This window comes from Pleurodeles waltl, chromosome 7, assembly GCF_031143425.1.
Source record: "Pleurodeles waltl isolate 20211129_DDA chromosome 7, aPleWal1.hap1.20221129, whole genome shotgun sequence".
NCBI lineage: Eukaryota > Metazoa > Chordata > Amphibia > Caudata > Salamandridae > Pleurodeles > Pleurodeles waltl.
Window position 1 is genome coordinate 1159206261 of NC_090446.1, and position 22284 is coordinate 1159228544.

At 41.6% G+C, this 22284-nt stretch overlaps 1 protein-coding gene across 2 annotated transcripts in view; it reads left to right on the plus strand.

The window, feature by feature from the left end:
* The first annotated feature begins 1086 nt into the window (after positions 1-1086).
* The window catches only part of SEC14L1 (SEC14 like lipid binding 1), a 443723-nt gene continuing 422525 nt past the window's right edge, over positions 1087-22284 (plus strand). Inside the window, exons 1-3 of one of the 2 annotated variants that reach the window (XM_069200247.1) lie at positions 1087-1465; positions 4357-4419; positions 8111-8201. In XM_069200247.1, the coding sequence (XP_069056348.1) occupies positions 8139-8201 (63 nt within the window). In that variant the 5' untranslated portion in view covers positions 1087-1465; positions 4357-4419; positions 8111-8138. The remainder of the gene's footprint in view (positions 1466-4356; positions 4420-8110; positions 8202-22284) is intronic. The other variant, XM_069200248.1, reaches the window with a different exon arrangement.

Here is a 22284-nt window from a genome sequence, read left to right on the forward strand (position 1 = left end):
ACGGCGCCAAGAATCACGTTGACGCCAGGAATCATGTCGACGCCGCCTCTTATGTGACCTTGAGGACTTCCTTGAAGATGACCTCCGATGTCCATGCTTTTCTTTCTTTTTAGCTTTGGCCAAAAACAGCTTGGCCTCTCGCTCCTTAAATGCCTTCTGGTTCATTTTTTTACATGAACCACACTCCTCCACGTCGTGCTCGGAGCTCAAACACCACAAGCAGTCATTATGCGGGTCCGTCACCGACATACGACCCCTGCACTCTCTACAAGGCTTGAACCCTGATTTATGAGGTGGAGACATTTTAACAAAGTAACACCTTCGAGAAACAGTAGCTTCCCAAGAGCCAGGAGAAAAACCGTTATGCTTCGAAGGCACAGAAAAAAGGGAACTGACGTCAGCACGTCGGCGAGGTCCTCTTATTGCCATGATGACGTCAGACGGAGTCGCGTGGGAGTCGGGCAATAGTGACGTCCTTGTTGACGTGCAGAGCTGGGAAGAAAATTTCCCTTGAATGCTGGCGCATTGGGAGAATTCATTAGGTGAGGAATCCACAGGTACTTGTATCCACCAGAAATAACATTACATGTTTTAACTTTGATACTCAAAATCCTTTTAAAAGTGGCGTTGTACGCCAATGGCCTTAACTATCTCCCAAGATGTCAGGACTTCGTACTGAAGAGTTTCAGAACAAGGCATTTTCGTTCGTCTTTTGTATATAGCTATTCAGTGTGCAACAATACAGAATTTTACTTTTGGGCGTTACCCCAAGAGACTAGACGAGCCTGTAACTTAGTACCATTAAACGGTTTTATAATGTAGCATTAAGGTTCCCAGAAGTGGGAGACAGTAACTGTGAGTGGGGTATGATTACTGAACTTCAGTTGCATCTAGGACAGAATTATTTACTGTTCAAACCTCAGTCCTTTAAAATCTGACGCACCATACGGTGTGGTCGGGTACATTGATGTAGCCGCACGCCCTTTCCCCAAAGAACTTTTGAATGAGTTCTTAAACTAATTGCAATTCACCTCTTTCAACTGACGGTATTCGACGTATTCAGCGTGCGTCTGACGTTGCACGTTCACATGCGTCATGCGCTGTGGTGAACGACTGGATGATGCTCCGCCTGCCAGCCAGGGGGACGACAACAGTGCGGAGCCGGCAGCTGTGACTCTCAGCCGGTTCCAGGGCATAGTAGGCATTGTATTAGCAGGTTGCTGACCGCTTTCACCTGCGCTCGTTCTCTGCTTCGCTCCGCTGTGCCCTAGTATCGCTTAGCCCAACATACAGCGGTTCCATCCTTTTCCAGGGTGCACACCGAGTCCACCCCCCTGTCCTGCTAACCCAGTCGCTGGGACCGGCTTCCGCACGGCCTTGCACCCGGACGATACTTCGGTGACAACTGCCTTTTCGCCGCAGCTGTCCCCCACAAGAGCCGCATGGAACCCCCGCATTTAGGAGGGTGAGTGGCAGCTGATTGTGTCGAATTGTTTCGGGCGAGGGATCCAGGGTGGCTGTCTAGCTCAGTTTTGTGTGTAACGAAAATGGATAGAGGGTTTTTTGTTGAGAATGAGAAACCTGTTTATACCGAAGGTTCTGGTTTTCCCAGGCGTTCTTGGTCGGACTAGTTTAGACCCGCGACTGGCTGGTTGTTCTGTCTTTGAATGCAGAGCCTGGTTCTTGAACTGAGGGTAGCCCCCCGCAGCCTGTTCAGTTATCCGCCACAGAAGGCGCAACCAACAGCGGTGGTGGTAGTATTTTTCGTAGGAGGCAGCTGTCACTCAGCATCCACAGACTGGTACAGACAGATATGTAGTGCCAGTACTGTCTGCACCCACTGTCCTGCATGTCATGAACCCAGAACACCAGTTTGTTTCTCTCTGAAGCCAGGACCTCAAAGTGTGTGTTTGTGCCAGTATACCCCACTGCGGATTGACGTTGCGACTTTTTTTTTTTACCGCTGTCTCTTGATTTATTGAAGCAGTCTTCTGATACTACCTAATGTTGACAAGGTTTGTATCTTAATTTGCATCAGACGTCCCAGGTGCTCTAAAAGGGTGCTACTGTATCCTCAGCCAGTGTAGTTTAACTGGTAATAACAGATGCCTCCAATCCGCATTGGCTCTCTGTTAGTATGCTCTTCAAAGTTAAACTGGCAGTACCATATTTTTAATCGAGCATGCTATCTTGTTATAGTTCAGAGTGCAAATTACTGCATTCTTCATTCAGCGCTATTTTGTAGCTACTGAAGCAGCGTTGTGTTTTATTAAATGTATCCGACTAAACAGCATTTTCATAGCAGAGATACGGTGCGTATGCTGCATACCCCATTGTACCTTTTTGGGCTTCATATTTGATGAAACCTCCATAGGTATGTGTAGGCCAAATACAATTTCCAAAAATGTAAATATGCTAAGTTGTCTTTTACATCAATCCTCATATTGTGTGCATTTAATACTCCATGCTAAATAAGTGTGTACTTAAATTGGATGTTAGGAATTGTGTGCTCTTAAAGTATGTACATGCTCGACTCAGTCACATATTTTTTGCGTGTACCTGAAACTCAGGAGTGTGGAATTTAATAAAATATCTGCTTGTTCATGGAACTGGTCTCTTCTTAAATCGACTTGTCCTGTAAATTATCTACTTTTCCCTTTGGTGCCATGTAGTGCGGCAACAAATTATGGCAGCAATCTCATAGTGTAAGAGCCCTGATAATAGCCACTCTGATCATGCCAGGGCTAATATTATAGTAAGGCTTGAATACTAGCAATTTCAAGCCCTACTATCGTAATTCCATATTTTGCCACCTCTCTGCAGATCTACATACTGGGGTGGGAGGAAGCAGTAGGTAGGCATTCCAGAAATGGAATGCCTTTCAGTCTGTGCAAACCTACTAACTTGCAAGTTTTAAGGATTTTGACCAGCTCATCTCTAATCTTTTCCCATACTGAGAAAGGTTGAAAATGTACTCCTGACAAAGGCAGAAGTAGAGGTTCTTCCAGGGTTGGGGAAAAAAGTGGTTGGAGGGGAAGTGAACTTGTAAACCGCTCAGTAGATTTTCGCATGTGCAAATCTACACGTGCATATTTGCTTGTGCTAAAAAACAGTTCACAAATATGTTATAGGAGTTCGATTTCCCAATCTACTTATGTACATTTTTGTGAATTCGTGAAAGCCACTAATTAAAAGACACATTCCATTGGTGCACTTTTGTGACTTTCTTTAAGATTTGGGTCCCTAATTAGGTCTGACCTTAACCAAAACATTTTGTTGTTTTTATTAAACTTCTGTTTCTCTCTATCTGTGGACTGGCTTTACTGCGAATGATAGCATTCTTGTCTTTGACAAGGAGCATATTGGCACACAAAGTAGTTTTGTTCATTGCCAGGAACTACTGCGGCAATCCATGACTTTCCCCTTGCATTTGCGGGTAGATACCCACGCTGAGCTGTGGGACAGAAACCTGGTACCTGGTGATGGCTCACAGGGTAAGAAACTGGTAACTGTTGAAAGGGCTCCAATTGTCATGGTTAGATTTGTCACCAAGACATTGGTAATACAGTAAATTCAAAGTCCAGATGTTAAGCATACCAACTGAAAAATGCTTTTCGGCTTCCCTCAGTGGTAAATGCAAAAAATAAGCTAACCTCTCAAAATAGTGAGAGGGACAATATCCTTTTTAAGAGCCTCCAGCCACAGAGTAGACAAGCTAGCACAGAAAAGATGGAATCTGTTTCCAGGAGCTACATTATTTTAGGGAATGAGCAGAAAAGAAAGTTCTTGAGAAATGTTTTTCTTTTAACTTAATATCCATATGTGTGTGCACACATCTGAATGTATGGAACTGGGGTTTCAAGTTAGAATGTATTTGTGTATTGAATAGTCTTCAGTTATGACTCTTAAAGACATGGAGTTTATAATCTTCTGGGATGTTGTTAAGATACGTATTAGGTAGTGGTATTAAGGTATACTCTGGGACAAGCTGGAGAAGAAATGGGGGTGAGGAAGTCCCTGCATTATGTTTAATGTCACTGATGCTTCCTATCACTTTATCTGCTAGGATTTTTATTTTCTTGGTAACGATTGCAATCTGCATGCTTGTTTGATCACTCTTTTGTATTAGAGTTGTCTTACAGTGTGAGAGATCATAGGTTGTTGGTTTTTGCGCTTGGTCCCTAGCGTAGGACTCAGCATGCCTGGTGTTTTTACACCAGAACCTTAGTAGACTGTATGAGGTGACTGTTAGTAGTAGAGGACATAGTAGAGGACAGGTTCTGTCTACTTCTGCCTTATGATGATCCAGTAGTTCTTACTTTGTGCCACGTTTTATGATATGTTTATATATTTCAGATGGCACCTTTGAAGCTTCCAGTAAGAAGAATCCAACCCTCTCCAGCTTGTCTCTGTTTCAGGGTAATGTAGTTTCATTTTTGTAGAGATTTGTCCTTTTCCGTGTTCTTCCTCTCAAGTTGAACACACTTTATTCAAACAAAATCTCCATACTGTAGTTGAAATGCTGCACGGAGTACATATGTTCTGGGCCAAGCTACACGCTTTCGGTATCATCCGATGTTTTTTTTTTTGTCAAAACTTCTTCTTTTTTCTATTTTAAGCATACAAAACGATAGAAATTCAGGCATTGTAGTTACTTATTTCAAGTAACTATAACTCAATCCCTGAGGTAACTACAACTGTCGCCCCTGCCATGCAGTTATCTCATAAATAATTTTACTGCAAATGTTGCAATAACATTATCAATGGTGTTCTAAAATATGTAATGAGAGCTGTAATATATAGGATAATTAGCAGAGCAAAGCGGACAGTGAACATTGCAATGGTGCTGGCCGGAGGGGGGGGTCCTGCACTGTCCATGCCATTTGCATGGGCAGTGTAGGGGCTCCCCTGCACCCGTTATCCACCAGCCTTTTCATGGTGGTGGTACCGCCATGAAACAGCTGGTGGAGAAAGGGTTGCTCACCCCCGCTGCCTGGCGGATTAGGACCGCTGCCACCTCCAGACCGCCGGGATCTCCGATCCTGGCAGAGCTGGCGGTTCCCTGGGGGACTGACCAACAGGGTTGTGATGAGGCGCCCGGACTGCTGCGTTGGCAGCAATCCGATGCCATCTGCGAGTCTGGTGGTCTAGTGACTGCCAAACTCGTAATGAAGCCCTGAGTTTGTGATGTAATCCGAACCTCTTGATGCAGTAGTGAGCCTTATTACACAGTTACTAGTTACGTTTTGTATATTTATACCCTCAGCAACCGAAAGATTATTATGCCTTTGTTTAGGAGAAATGAACATTCAGCGTGGGTTAACATATTGATTAGCAAGGGAAACCATTGTTTTGCTGCCATTTGTGGGAAGTCTTAAACTGTTTGTACAATGACTGGCTCTTTGCACGTGTCGGCTTACATAACTAATTAACAGTGTTACAGTGATGACATAACTTGTTACGTGCGTTTAAAGAGTGGCAAAGTATACCTAAGGGATTTCTGAATGAGTCGGGTATAAATATTATGTGTGATTTTAAAAGTATTATTTGGGGTGTCTCCCGCGGGGTGGAAGCAGAATTTGTATGTATTAAGTGACTCATTTAATTGTGTTTTTATATCCTGGATCTGGTATCTTGTTTGTCAGGGTTATTATGGGCAACATAGTAGTGTGCATTGTGTTACTTGCAAAAACCTTGCGTTTTTGCTCCCTGGTAAACATTCCGCTGCTGTCGGGTGTTTTTCTAGTGTCAAATCCTGATCAAATCTGGATTTGTTCTTCTTAGAAAGAGGCTTTGCAATACATACTTTTCATAATAAGAGCAAGTTAAGACAGGTGATATTTAGCAAGTCTAGAAAGCGCTGTTGTTACATGTCCTGCGTAAAATGTCTTGGTGGTGTTGCTGTGCACATCGGTGACAGGGGAGAAACTACCTCCGGTCTGTATGCATCGCAGTGTGTGACCATACAATATTGTCTCTCAGAGGCCCTGCCTGGCTTCTTTGGAAAGGTCAAAACCACGGAAAATCTAAACTTAAATCACAATTGCATGATTATGCTATGGGTATTTCTTATACAAGTAGTTTGAGAAGCTATAATTTAGAGGAGTGATATTTTTTGTGACGTGTATTTTCAGCGAGGCGCTGTTTGGAAAAAAACAAAAATTGCACACAATGCAGTATTAAGAAAAACACATTAACCTTTTATTTTATTCCTATAATCACATGTATGTTTTCATTCAACATTTAAAAATGATCCAACTTTGATCTTGTGACTAGTAGAACCAGGAGAGTATTACACAGCTGTTTGTTGCTTTTCTGTTATTTTTTAAATACGTGTTAAATTGTTGTACATACTTTTTTTTAACATTGACAATTTGTTTTGTTTTAATATAGAATCACCATGGTACAGTGCATGAAATATATACTTCTGCAGTGTCTGGAACACAATACATAACAAGTCACCTCTATCCTGAATACTATTTCAGATCTACCCTGTGTTGGTCAACAACACAAAGGTGCAGTCCTATAGGAGGAGAACGAAAAAATAGAAAAAATATCTAAATTGGAAACAAAATCCCAGACCCATCTCCCCTACCACTTCCTTCTGAACCAAACCATTCAAGAAGTTGCTATTGTATAGATTCCTCTAAAATAAGTTTCTTTGTCTCCTCAGCCAACAAGGAGAGTTGTTTATCGTCAGAGCTCCATTACTGCCAGTTTATATCTAGCCGTAATGGCTGTGGTTAACCTGCGCCCCAGCAAGCTATCTATGTCTTAGGTAATAACATATCTTAGAATAATTCTAAGTGCCTTTAGCACCTCAGACCAGAACTGAGAACTACGTGGATAGTCCCACTAGATGTGTATTATTTTGCCAATAGCATCACAGCCTCTACATCATTTGGGATTTACTTGGGAGTGAAATTTGTGAGTTTGACTGGATAACGATACTTGTCCCAAAAGTAGATTATAGTGTGCGTCTCTGGCTGAGATTCCAATTTTTTTGCGGTAAGGATCATTCCAGACAGTGAGAGATTGTGTCTGTGAGTGATACCCCCAAGAGGACCTGCCATCTTTGTTTCTGTCTTCTCTGATCATAGAGTGTTGCATCCATTAAACGTGCATACAACTGTGTAAATATGCCCCAAGAACCTGTTGCTTGTTCCACCCATTTTCCAAATATAGCAGGGTCCCTGACCACTGCTTCTTTTTGGTCTGACTGCAGTGCAAAATGCTCTGGTTGCATGTAGTGGAATCTTTTTCTTTCCCCAACCGAAAAAATTTGTTTGTGCTCATTAAAAGTGATGCTGACGTCATTGTGGAACAGATTCGTTAGCATGAGGTAATCACCATTAAGCAATGCTGAAAAGAGGCCTCTGTGTAGAGCAGGCATTAATGAGGGGTTAACATGCATTGGTGTGGATAAGAATGGAAGTGTGGTTAGCATGAAGTAAGAAGGGGTTGGGGCGGTTTCTTGGGTTGGATTCCAGTGGTTTCAGCCTCCGAATAAGAAGCAAAAGGTTAAAACTGCAGGTCGGTCTGCAGAACTCTCCAGAAGGTGTGAAAGAATAGGAGATAAGTTGAATTTTATTAAGTCATTATCATATTTTGTTTCGCAATTAGATATGTTCTACATAAGTCTGAGTATGAATCATAGTACGTAGGACATTGGAATGCGCTGACTTACAGAGAACAATGAGCGTATGACTGGAAAGCTTAAGTAAGTAGTTGTTTGGACAGTAAGAACAATGACAATTATCTGAAATACTCTACAGCAGAGTGCCTATAAAATATTAGCGCGGAGGTGAACAGTCACTTAGCATGATGTACATATATGAAAAAATGTGTGGACGTATTTAGATTTTGAAGGCCCTCTTTGGTAAACATTAATTCTAAAGATTGCGATTGCATTCAGAGAGCATAAATTGCATAGGTTCGTGGCTCTTTCTGTTTGATATTAATACTGATTGTGGCAGTGGGGAGGGGGTAATCCCATGGCTGCAGGTCTTGTAATAAGTGTATCATATCTGTTTTCCTTGAATATTAGTTGTTTAAAATACTTTTGGGAGTGAACAAGGTCATCAGTTTTGCAATGATTTCTATCTTTCAGGTGTGACGGTTGCTGATAGACTTTCATCATGGTCCAGAAATATCAGTCACCCGTGAGGGTGTACAAACACCCCTTTGAGCTAATCATGGCTGTGAGTACTTCTTATTTGTCACTACCTTGCATTTTTCCTGTGTCTCATTTTTGCTTTTTAGACTTGTTACATCCTACTTAATATAGGTCCGTGTTGAGGGCATTTGTGATCAACTTATTCAGAAAGAAAATAGTTTGTGTCATCCTGGCTTTGGATTTTCATTGTAAAAGTCCCTCTCTTATAGGTTGAAGCCATGATTGCTTGGCGTTTTAATTGTGTTGTAGAGAACAGAAAGCTGCAGTTGTCTTGAGGCAGAGAGCAGAGTGATGAGCATGTGAGCCCAAACTATTTCATACTCCTCGCCAGCTATGAGCAACTGCCTCAGAACGTTTGATAATTGTGCAAATCTTTTCTGGGACTCTGCTGATTGAATAAGGTCACCTTCGGTAGCCTGAAAGTGTAATTACAGGATTAATGTTTCCTCTTAGTGCAAAATGAGAGGCTTGCTTCCCCTTTTCTCCCATCTTCTCGCAAAGTCAGTATTGTTTACTTCTATCTGTACAAAAAAATAATTTTCCAGGCAACATGAAACAATATTTTGTTTAAAAAAAAAAAAAATCATTTGAATTATTTTGCATATGATATGTATTTATATGGCCTTCCAAGTTGTTTAGTCCTGGTAGTATCCCCTTTGGAAACTCTGCATTTAGCTGCATCTGGTCATGATAGTTTTCCCTTAGTTAACTTTTTTCAGTGGTATACCTGTGGAACGTTTAATCTTTCTTTATTCCCCTTTTACATATCCTACATCCTTCCTTAAGGTACATAACATTTGGCATAAGGCTGATGGTCTTAACTTTACCAAGTGGAGTGTTGGGAGGGGGGAGTGGCTTGGAGCTAGCCGTACTTTCTCCATAAAAACTGGTATAGTCATGTTCAAATGATATGATGGTACTGTGCTTTCCGTTTATTTTTGATAACCTTACTGTGTTATTTCTGTTATACTACCTTCAATAAAGGCTAAAACATTTTTAAAAAGTGGGGTGGTGACATCATAACGCTTTGTTCGCTAAATATCTCACAGGGTGCGCTTTTGGAGTCCTATACTCTTTCTATTCTTGTCTCTGCCTTCATGACCTTCTAGACCAGAGATTGCAATGGTAGTAACAGGAGTACCAAAAGGAAAAGCTTGTGCTAGCAGATTTTGTCAAGTGGCATATATGCGTGAAGTAGTGTGTTCTTATAGTGAGGCAAGGTTAATTAGACCTCTCTTCTGACCTTTTTAATGGATATTCTTCATTGCAGTGCTTTTCATTGTCATTGCGTTATAAGCAGCTTTGCTGCCATTATTGAGTCCTGGTGCACTAGAACTATTGTCGTTGTGGTTTAGTTCCTTTTTAGTATGGGCTTGTCAACCTCTACTCACTTTGAACAGTGAAGTGGAGGGGACTACTAGGAAAGCATTAGACAAATACAGTGCCTGGGGTCATCCAACAAATAATGTCTGAGATGATATATATATATATATATATATATATATATATATATATATATATATATATATTTTTTTTTTTGTCTAGTGATGCAGAAAAAAACATTCTAACATAAGTGATGTCCAGAATAACTAACCAGTTGTAACATTTGATGTAAGGTTGATGGAGAAAGCAATACGACAAGGAGAGAAGGACTATTTATTTAAAAAATAAAAAAAAAGCTGTGACCACATATCCGTACGCAATCAGGATGGCCAGGATTGCGAACTTTGCAACAGGATTGCCCAGTCTTTGAATGCCTCAAAAGAAATTTACACAATTGTAAATTCTTTTTTGAAACCTAAAGTGGCAGGAACAGCCCCACTCCCTCAAAGGAACACTGTGAGGAATTTGCTAATTTCTTCATCAATAAGGTTAATCTTATTTATGATTCCTTGGGAGGAAACATGATTCTCCTGGAGGATGGTCTGTTAGAAAATCAAACTTCTTCTACTCTGTCAGTCTTCCCCCAGTTGAATTGCTATCTGTCAGGGAAGTGGCCTTTATTATTAAATCTGTCTACCCGCAAGACCCAACTCTTGTTGAAATTTTGTTAAAAGCAGTGAATATTATCTTATCCATTCTGACCTCCTTGTACAATCTGTCTCTCGAAAAGGGATACGTTCCGGACCTTTGGAAGCATGCAATTGTTAGTCCTCTGCTGAAAAATCCTTCCTTAGACCTGGACAAAGCAGAGAATCATAGACCTATCTCTTTGCTGTCTGCTATTAGTAAGATTATTGAAAAATTGGTCAATAAGTGTCTGACCAATTTCTTGGAAACCCATAACCTTCTACATCAAATGCACACGGGCTTTCGTCCTGGGTACTGTATGGAGACCGCTCTGTTACTCGCCACCGAAGAGATTAGGAAAATGTTAGATCTTGGTGGCTTGGCTGTGCTCATTCTCCTGGACTTGAGCGCGACGTTTGATACTGTCTACCATCCCATCCTGAGGTACAGGCTTGAAGCACTTGGAATCAAGAGTAGGGCACTAAACTCTGTCATCCTTTCTGGACAATAAAAGTTTTCAAGTCAGAGAAGGTCTCTGTTATTCAGAGAATTATAAGCTCAAATGTGGTGTACCTCAGGGTTCATCTTGAGTCCCTCTCTCTTCAATATCTAAGTTCGTCCCTTAGCGGACATTATCTGTTCCGTCTGTTTCTCTATGGTGTTGTATGTAGATGACAACCAGATGGTCGTCTCCTTGACTCCTAATTTTAGGGCTACCATTGAGAATTTGTCCATCTGTCTGGGGCAAGTACGCCGTTGGATGACTATGAGTTGTCTTAAATTGAATGGTGGACACTGAGGTGATGGTGATTGATAATAACCCCTCCCTGTGGGATCAACATAGCAGGCCCACTTGTCTGGGGGAACGTTACACTCTGAAAGAAGAGGTTAAGAGCCTAGGAGTTCTCCCTGATAAAGATCTTAGGACGGCATCTCAGACCAGGAAGCTTGCAGGATCCTGTGTTTCCCTGTTAAGAGCCCTTAGGAAGATGATCAGTTGGCTCCCTGCGGAGACATGGAGAATTGCAATTCAAGGTCTCATCCTGTCTCGGCTGGACTATGGAAATTCACTCTTCGTTGGGAGTCCAGAGTACGTCATCAGGAGGCTGCAGATTCTTCAAAATGCGGCAGCTAGAATGATGTTACATACCCCAGATCACAGTCAGCACTGCCTAGCCTGCACTGGTTACTAGTTAAAGGGAAAAAAAGTTTTTTTTTTTTTTTTAACTCTGTTGTTCATAAAGTAAAATATGCTCAGAGACCATACATCCTTATTGCACCTTATCACCCCTTATTGTACAACACAGAGATTAAGGTCTAATAATCAGTTTCTCCTGGCCACTCGTAAGATCTATAGAACCAGGAGTGGTGGTAGATCCTTTGCATTCTTTGCAGTCAAGCTCTGGAACTCCATCCCCATCCAATTAATGACCTATCTTTTTACATAAGCAGTGTGTCCGTTTTATATTTTCCTCATGGTTCCTATTAGCACTGGGAAACCCTAATGAATAGCCATGCACTTTATTACTTATTTGACATTGATGGGGTGAGTGGTGACTGAGGTTTATAGTTTGAGGAGTGGAACACCGAAACTGAAGCTAGACAATACATAACTGGTGATCTCCATCTCTTTACAAATCAATGTCTTGTGAATTGGGAATGGTGGTGGGGTTATATGTTTACAGTGATGATGTATGGTTTCTTCGATCCTGAATTGGATCTTACAGTATGACTTGTTCTCATGTGGCAAATGGATGACTTGTTATTTTACTGAAAGTGATGGAGTAAGTGGTTGCTTCAGATCTGATTGGGTGTCATGATGTTCCACTTGTACTTGGGCAGGGCAGAGGACTGTGGAAGGGGCATGCCTGTTGTTGCAGAACACTCTATTGAAATCTTCGTTACTATCCAAACCAGCAATTTATATGTAGTTTTACTGACCAAGACATGCTTCAATGATTTCTTCAACCATTTATGAATTTCTTGTTTTCGCTAAAATACTTGATCAGTTGCCTAGACAAACTGAAGAAGGGGTTAAGTTGTTGCGCCTGTACACAGGCACTTAAAGGTTTACTTGTTGTTAATTACCCTACTTTCCAGTGTCTGGTAGAAGAGCTCAAGATGACAAACAAGACTCTCACGAAAATGCACATTATCTGTCACCACCAGGGGTAGTCGGTGAACAGTTTAGGGAACTAATCACCAACAAAGCAATATGTCCTTCAAATAACTTAGATGGGGATTTTCATCTTCAATATGGTGACTTCAATGATACTTAAGTCTTTTGACTGAGTGTAGTAATGTGACATAACTCTATATTTTGCACAACGTGAAAGGGTCGATTCTGGACCTTGTGATTAAATAAGGTGTTTTGACGACCATCAACTTACTCCTTTCAACCTCATCTCAGAGGGAGTAATGACAATTGGCTCTGGTGCTAAGCATTTCATTGACTCTACACTGGTGTTGAGTATAGTCTAAGTTGCAGTCCTCCTAAGGAGGAGTTGTGCGAGACCTCCGTGACCGCCAACTATAATAAAGTCATGACTGATTTAATGGACCATGGTACACTCTTGAAGACACTGAAGCATGAATGTCTTTTTACTAATTGAACCTAATCCCAGATAAGACCGAATTGCTGTTGTTCTCCCCACCTCAGATTGCTATCTCAATTTAGTCATGGATGGATTTACTCAACGGGCTCCTTATCTCCCACCATTGAATGCTGAAATATCTGTGCTTCATCCGAAATGAGAATTTGAATGCACACAGAAATCCTTTGTAAAGAATTCGTATTATCAAAGTAAGCTACTCCGAGAAGGTAAATCTTAAACTCTACATACCTGACGTGGACGTTAAAACTGTCCAGTCAGCAGATGTATCCAGATTGGACTTTGGGAAAGCTTTACACAGAGGCACACCAATGTTACATCTTGTCCAGCAGTAGAACCCCAGCAAGATTTGCTTATATTCAAAATGGCTTGTATCATGCACCAGCCATACATCTTGACGCTCTGAAACACCAGGTGCAAAACCTAAACGTCCCTAGGGAAGCCTGTTCTCTACAAAAGAATTACGTGACTAGGTGTTCCTGGAACTGTCTTAGTTAAGACAAAAGTAATTTGAGGAAGCGCCTCTAATGTGGAGCTGTAGTCCCCCATTAATAATGCACAAATCTGTTTTGAGGTACATGACTGTAATTAGAATGGAACACGTCTGCTGTTAAATTTCTCTATAGATTTGATGATGTATAAATGTTCTTAGTGTTGTACCGTCTGTGTGGTTTATGAATGTGAATTGTTTTCCCCCCTGTAATGTGCTCTGACACCACCGCATCACAAGCATGCTATTTAAAATGGAAGTTAGATAAATGAAAAGATGTTAATGTAAGCGTTGACTTGTGCTGTAGTTAAAAAGACGGTGCCCTTCTAAAAAAAAAAAAATTAGATTTGTGCTTCTAAAGCAGGCAGAATAGACTGGGTTGCATCAAAAGTAGGGTCAATGGATGCGTAAAGCAGGGGTTGTGAGAATTGCAAGAACCACCAAATTCTTCGTTGCATGTTTTTTTAGTCATTTTGTGCGTGGGACTTAAGTGTTTCTTCCCCCTAACCTTGATTTCTTGCTAATAGATAATGTAATTAAAAATTAGCAGGTGTCTTCTGTTTGTGAACATTAAAAAATCTGGTTCTCAGGAGATTTCGATCTCGTCCCTGCTATGCCTCTTGGCATGCTTACCACACTAATTATATTGTTGTTGTTGTGTTTTTTTTTTTTTTTAAAGCTTCTTAAAGATATTTGTTGCATAAGTCTACCTCGCTGGCATTGTGCCTGGAGCCCATCTTTCTTTACACTTGTGACAATATTCATCATCCAAATGGAAATGAAATGTCGGTGATCTGCTTTATTCAATTTATCTCTTTGCAGGGCAGAAAGGCAAAGCGTCTTTTGCTGGTGGGGTTCATCTGTCAGAGGAAATGAGTAATGGGTGTTGACTTCAAAGGACGTTTTTTTTTTTTAAATAACATGTGTATTGCTTTAACTTCTGCCCAGTTTTACAATTAAAAACGAAGCATATTTCCTATGGAGCCATTTGCACCTTTCTAAAGGCATTTTCATTGTCTGGGCTAGCTTACCCTTTGGTAAACTGCCTTTAATTCGTGTACAAGGAAGGGATATTGATCCACTCTGCAATCAACTTTAGCAGATGAGGTCCAAAGTAAAAGGTTGTATTTTCTTTTGAATGCCACCAATTAAGTTATATACCTGGGATCCGGTGGGCCTGACCCCCTTCTTTGCTTACTAGTCAGAAGGCTTAACTACTTCTGTATCCTGATCCTTGTTCTTCAATATCCTTATTAAGTGCACCACAGTTACCTTTAGCACTATTAACGTTACCACCACTACCTCTTTGGCTAAGACTTTTACCATAGGCACTATATTGTAAAGTAGATAATTGCAGCTTGAGTGGATGGTGTAACACCGTTGCAGTGTGCATTACAAGATACATTATTAGCTTATTGTACTGTGCCTCCCCTTTGGTATCACCTGAGTGGTTGGGCAGATTGGTTATGGTGAGTGTTGGCAGGTTGAGAACCATGGACGTCTCCTAGAATATGCTACATAACTACAAGCCAAAGTAGCTAATGGAATTCATTCCAAAATGCAGGTGGCAGAAGAGACTTCTCGAAGTTATCAATTTTAGTCGTTTTTTAAAATCCCACACAAATAAAAGCAAAGCTATTTTTGTGTATCCTAGAATGGAAACAGTTTTGTAACTTACTGACTAACTCGTCTTCATTCTTCTGACTGTGACTCATCTGTTGCATCTGTCTATTTTCCCCAGTCTCACCTTGCAGTCACTCTGTACTGTTTTGATCGTATATGTATCCTTTCATCCACTGTCCACTTTTTTGTCCTGTTTCCTCGCACTCTCCCCACGCCTAATCCCTCACCCTGTCCTCACTGATCATGTTCGGATGGTACTATCATTTGACATGGACTATTGTCAGGACAAACAATATTTAGTGTTAATGGTGACTTGATGACACAAGAATAGCCGATTAAAGTTGCTGTTTTTTGTCACTCTCCCTGCTGTACCAGGTTTAGGCCTTTTTTGAGCTTAAATATTTAGAAGTTGGGCAACATTGAGATATGGCTATACAGCCACTGTGCACATAAAAGGATGCTAGTGCCTGGTAGATAGAGCATAGCGATAGAAAAGTAGACTCGTAGGAAAAGTGCATTGGGGAAATTGTATTGGAGAACTAAATTGACAAGTTCTCAGTAGCAAGAACCATGGTTATTGCAGTGTGAACACCAGTGCAGGCATCAACCAGTGTCCAGTTCATAGAAAACATGTACTGCAAATGAATGAATACAAAGGTAGTATGCAGCTATAACACAAGAACTTTGAAATGATAGAAGCTGAGCATTCACATAGTTTGAAAAGGAAGGATGAAGATGCTGCTAAATTCAGACTGGTAAAGATCACTTCTGCGACATCAAAAACCAAATGCTGTTGGAGTTCAAAGGCAGAACAGTAACACAATAGAGCTAAATTCCTGACCATTGACAGAACTATTTGAGCTACACCTGCTATACATTTGGCGGATTTTCAGTGATTAACCTTGTAGCGCAAGCTGCGCCTTATGAACTGTGCATGGTAGAGCGCTGAAGTGAATACAGTAGTGCAAAAGCAATTCTACATCAAATACATTCTTACAGTTTAGGGAAACGTTTGTGTTTAAAAGAAGGGCTTTGCAAAAGAACAGCTTCTCTCAGCAATACTTCTCATAAATTAAAAAGTGTTTAAAGAGTTTGTTCCACATATATGTTGTGAAGGTCCCTGCCTTTGCATAATTGTCAAGACGACACGAAAAAGAATCAAACAGCCTCAATACAAATTATAATCGCCTCTCAAAAACACTGTACAAATATTGATTTATTTTCCCCCCCCCCACCGCCAAAGCGTTGGACAAAACAGAAAACAAAGGATGACTTGTCATTAGAAACCTGAATTCTGGTTCCCTCCGTTTTCCCAACAATACTGCGAGGACATGATTTTTTTTTTTTTTTTTTTAGCGAATGCTGATCGAGCAAGTTTTTGACTTAGGGTTCGCATCTGAACACATCAATGTAAGGTCAGAAAAGCATTCTGGAAAAGTCTGAGTTCCTTTAACTACTGCATTTAGCTGATCTTTCCATTTCTCTTGCTTATTAATCTAGTTCCAGCTCTTTCCCATCCCCACCTCTGGGACGCTGGGTTTAGCCCGCAGACAGTGCTATCTCTATAACAAACATGCTGCTGACGCTACATGTTTTTGGAAAATGTATGCTTTTCTGTGTCAGAAATTGCATAAAGTGACACTTCTACCATAGGAAGCCACTAACTGAAGGAGTAACAGTTTGTGTAACAAACCCTTTTCAATAATCTTTAAAAATATATAGATTGTTTCCAATAGAACTTAATGGAATTTGTGCAGAAAATACATGGCTGACCTTCCTCATGAGAAATAGGTTCTTCCCAGTGGCATTTCTCATTCATCGGAGCTTGTGCTGTCTCATAGTTGTAGGGGTAAATGGTATGCCCAGTGCTGTCTTTGGTGAGGCTTTTAGTTGCTTCATTAGGAAAATAGAAGAGAAATGGTGAGGATAGAAGATATCAGCCATCTTGATCAGGGGAGTGTTTGTTCAAAGCACTATTAGATTGTCTTGTGCATTCAGCCCCACTTACCTGTCCTCCTCTATTGTCTTTAGGGAACCTTCCTACCCCACTCTATTGTCCTTGGGGCAATAACTGCTTTCCAGACTGCACTAGTAATAAAAAATAATGCCCCCTTGAATGAAGAAAATTGTTCATGTGTGAGTGTCTACCCATGTCTCTTTACACAGGTTTGGTTTCTGAAGCTGAGCCGAGCTGAGCACCCCGCTCCCAGAACACCGTCTCACGCAGACCTGACCTGCGGGAAATATTTCACAGCTACGTCTCTTCATCAACTCCAGTTCTATCTCTGATATGTCTGAATTGTATTAGTTCCTTTAGTGTCAGTTGTTCAAGATCTGTAGATTGTGTTTGTAGCTGAGCGGTTATCTACTGCTTAGTTTTTCGGTGAATCTCAATTCGGCCAACTGAATGGAACACATTAGTCTATCAGTCCCAAGCATTTGCTCTGTTTATGGTGATTGCAAAATGGTTTCCTATCTAAATATTATGAGATGATAGCTGTGCCACTCAGTGTTATGACCCTTTCAGTCAATAGCACTCGTCCAAAAAATCACCAACAACTAGGTATCTGGACGAGGACTGTATGATGAAGCATGCCACTTGGAAACGCAGTGGTTGAGAGTCCTTTTAACCCCTTAGGATGATCCCCTTGGTCAAGTGCAGACAAATAGGCTAGGCACTGCAAGGGTACCCTTTTGTTGTTTGTGAATGGCCAGACACTGTCCTCTCCACAAATGCCAAATTACTTACAGTCATTATTTGGTACAGCTCAGAGGCATGCACACCAATGTACTGAGGCAATATTCTTTACACAGAAACAGGCCGATGAGAGTTGCTTCTGCCTTTGCTACTACTTTAGGATTCATCATAACTCTTTTAAAGGACTTTACACTAGTTCATTTGCTCAGTCTTTGTTGACCATCCGCCTATGACATTTGCCCCAAGCATTATTCGGCATGCCCTTTTTTGCCCAGTGTGTGACTTCACTGTGCCCGTGCTTTCTCTTGCTGTACTTTTTAGGTCTTGCCAAAGGTAGGGCATGTGTGGTCTCTTGTGAGACCTTTTGTTACCTTTCATGGGGCTTAGAGGTTGCACTGATCTTACTTTTGGCTGCCTTGATTGTCACTCATCTTCTTGCTTCTTTTTATTAGCTTCCATAGTCGTCCTTCCTCTGTGTGTTTGTCCCTCCTCTAGAGCACGGACGCATTACTTGTTGTCCTTCCACTGCTTGCTTTTTCGGGCTCTACTTTTTTCTGTTTTTTTAAACATTCTACAAGGGTGTGTGTTTTTAAGCTGTCTCCCTCATTACTACTCCCCCCGCGCTTCTACACCAGACTCTACCACCCACACACCCTGTGTTGCTCTTGTACTTGCCCCAGCTCCTCCTGCCCACCCCTGTTTTCCGTGTGCTTACATCAGCATCTCCTGCCCACCCTCTGTTTTCCGAGTGCTTGCCCCAGCCCTCCTACCCATCCTCTGCTGTCCGTGCGCTGGCCCCAGCATTCCATTATGTATGTGCTTGCCCCAGTTCTTACCCTTCCTTGCTTGTCAAAACGCTATAATGTGGCCAGTGCTACTGAGTTTAAAAAAAAAAAAAATTATAAAGTATTCGCACTAGCTGCGTCATGGCATTTTTTTCAAATTAGTTTTAGCCATGTTGCACAGCATTGCCAAAGCCAATAGTTCCTCCTATAAGCGAGACGTTTTGGGTTTGAGAATGCTTTATCAGTTTCACACTGGCAGAATACTTGTGCTCTCACCCTGTCAATCGACACTACAGTGTTTGAGGTAACAAATTCCGAATCAGGCTTTCTTATGTAGATCAGGCTCCAAAATGTTCTGTAACGAGGAAGGGGGATTCGCAGTTGACCTTGCAGCACTTCTCACGCCCGTGGAAAAGACTGTGGATCTTAGTGTTGCCCTTCGGTCGGCTGCACTTAAGGATGTACTTGCTTGACTGCTTTTTTCTGTTAGCACTCTGGATAAAAAAATTAAATTCTGATCGTAGCGTGGCTGCAAACCTTTCAGAAATGCAGAAACCGTGGACTGCAACAGCCTAGGGTGATCACCCTTGGTGTCTTAGAACATTCTGTGCGTGCGTTGCAGTGTGCCCTTGGGGAGGGGCCTCGAGAAATTGAGATGTTAGTCTCGCCAACACAGTATCTAACGCTGTACGCAGTGCTTAATTGGGAAAAGAATCAGTGCCGTTGCCCAAAGCTCAGCTCAGAAATCCGCTCAGGTGCTATTGCATGTACATGTCGAAACGCTGTTTGCATAGTCTTGAATCCACCTCAGGCCTCTTTAATCCGCTATCAGACACACCCTGCCTCTTTGTCTCGCTTCCTTGCAGTTTCCTGCATTCTTCCTTTGTAGCAGTTTTCCGTCTTTATTTTCCTCCTTCTCGTTCGTGTGTGTGTTTTTTTTCTATCTCTCTCACTCTCGGTCAGTGCCCGATGGAAAAAAATAAGTGCCGGTCCCCAAAATGGGCCCCACTGGCTCCTTGTAAGCACTGGCTGTAGGTATTGCACTTTTTCAAAGGGATACAGATGTAGGGACATCGTGTCCTTTATGGAACCGGAACTTAGAATGTGTTTTTCTACTTTAGGATTGAAGGAATGTGTTTAAGCCTGCTGGGGCCGTGAGATGGAGTGCTGGAGCGCTGGAGCATGTGACCTGGCCCACTTGCATTTTGTTGCTGTGCAGCAGCTTGACTGACCCTTGACTGTCTTTGATGGCGCTCTCCTTGTTTCAACACTTTGTCCTAGGAGACGAACGGCATAGTTGCATTGCATCTAGATTTCTGTCCAGACCATTGGCATATTAGCGGTCATCTTGTACTCTGCCCTCCAGGGCAGTGGTTCTCAACCTTTTGGCTTCTGTCGACCCCCACTTTATCATTATTGGAACCCGGGGAGCCCCACTGAATCATTATTAGAGCCCGGGGACCCCTCCTCTGAGTCATTACTGAAAGCTGGGGACTTAATCTGTTAATATTATTAAACTTTCTAAGCAGCCGTGTACCCCTCAGGGAACCCCCCACCATAGGTTGGGAACCACTGCTCCAGGGGATTGCTATCAATTAGCTCTAATTGGCTTCACTCCTTGTCTTATTCAAACTACAGTCCCCACACGCACCCCTTGAACACCATGAATCTAACTCTACGTCTCTATAGGTGCAAGTGGCCAACTTATTAAACCTTCTTCAGGCTATGTAATTTATTCCTTTTCTGATCCCTAAAATACAGTGCCAAACCCATTCACCTACCACCATTCTACTTACCACTGAACCAGTCAAAATTCTGACTGCCAGTGCTCATTGAAAAGACTTACATTGTGATGATGGCAGCTTGTTGTCTACTTTGGATCCCTATAGTTTGTTTACAAAGTTTCCATAGTTTGGTTTTTTTGGCACCATGTCTGTGGTTTTTTTGTTTGTTTTGTTTAAATGTACTATAGTAGCAGAGAGTTAAGGGCGAGTTTGAACAGTTGCCCTAGACCTCAATATGTCTGAATTTGTTGTCACTCCAGCACAGACGGTTCCCAACCCTTGACTTGTTTTCTGCACTGGGCCAGGTATATAATATTGTCTGTAGGTGTTTTCTTTACTTCTGTCTGTAATCGTTTTAATTGTTCCTAAAAAAAAAAATTCTGCTCTTCTCAAACAATTCCCTTGCTCCAGTGTTGGCATGGGTCACCAAGTAAAAGCACTAGCAAAGCAGTTATTCTCTTGTGAGCATCTTTCACTTCCAAGTAATACACACACACACACACACACACACACCCCCCCCCCCCCTCACCTACAATTACTTCCTCACCACCACTTCTGAGCACCCTCTAGCATGAGGTGCTATATACATTAATAAAATGTAGTAGTGGTGTTTGCCTCGATTGCTTCATCCTGCAGGAGTGTGACTTGTGCATGTGTCTGGTTGGTGCTAACGACTGAAGCGATAAGTATCCTCGTCAGCCGGTATTGCTTTTTAAGTATTTGCACAGAGCTGTTAAGACACGAGTTCCATGATTCCCTTACTAGTTTGTGAGCACATTCCAGGATTGTTGTGTGCATAAGCAATCATGTTCCAAGAACTTGCATGAATCAACCAAGTAAAATATGCATAGCGATAAATACACAGGCCTGTGAAAAGATCCTTTGTGCTGCTGGGTTTTCAAAGCCGAAAGCAGTCCCTGCTGGTGTTGTTTTGTAATGTTGACATTGTTTTTTTTTTTTAGAGCCACATGATTGAGGTGTTGAGAAAATACTGGTCTTCCAAATCTAGTTTGTGAAAGAGTGTAGCTGGTGTGTTAAATATGGCTGTTGAAGTAGGGAAACATTTGCAGCCATGCACATTGATGCTAATGATGTGGTCATCCCGTGATCTGCGTTTGAGAGGGTTTTGAAGGTTTGGGTAAATATTGTTCTAGCGGCTCAGCTGTCCTGCTGTGTGTTGCAGTGCTTTGTATGTGAAGGCCCTGTCCGGGCTCGATAACACTTGTGAAAGCGGGCTTCCTGTTCGACTGCGCGCTGCTGTTCTACCACAAGGCTGCTGGTTTCCTCATCATCCGCGATAACTTCTTGTTTGTTCATATCTTCTTTCTCCAAATGGGCTGGACACTCCACTTGGGATCTGCGGATGCAGCCGCTTTTCGACTAATCGTCCAGAACGTCCTATCCTCGTGCTCCCTTTAAATTGAATTTTCTTTATATCCGCGTGATACGTGTATTTACAGTAAAAGTGAATTAAAGCGTAATATGAAAACGAGTCTGGAGTCTTGTTTTCACATTTGTAAGAAAGCGAGTGTATCCTGCCGTCAAGATGGTTTGGCGGGGGTTGCAGCCATACCTCCCAGTTAAATTTTCACTGTCTGATTACTTGCGGTATTCCACGCTTTCAGTAGAAATATGATGGGGCATTGCCAAGAATATTGTGCCTTTTACCTCTTCCCACAGGCAAGAGTAGTGCTCTATCTTTAGCTAGTCAGGCCAGACCATGTTAATACGATAGTAAGAATATTAATTTATCTGTTTTCCTTTAAACAATAGTTATGTGGTGATTTTTTTGTTGTTTTTGTTAAGATAGTATGAAAAGTGGATAGATGGGTCAAAATAAAAGCGTAGTGACCAAGCAAAGATTTTATCTGAAGGTTTCGTCTACAAAAAAACCTTTTTGTTGTTTCTCCCAATATCAAACCAAACTGTGTCTTGGTTATCCGAGGCTTCAATGTCTGTAAGGCATATTACAAGTACCATACACCACACCCTTTCGGATTCTTACTCCTGTAGAAGACCGTTCTAATAAAAACTATAATTTTGTCCCGGTCTTAAAACAATTTTAATCCTTTTCTTCCCGACTCTTCATAAGTAAAAACAAAAAAT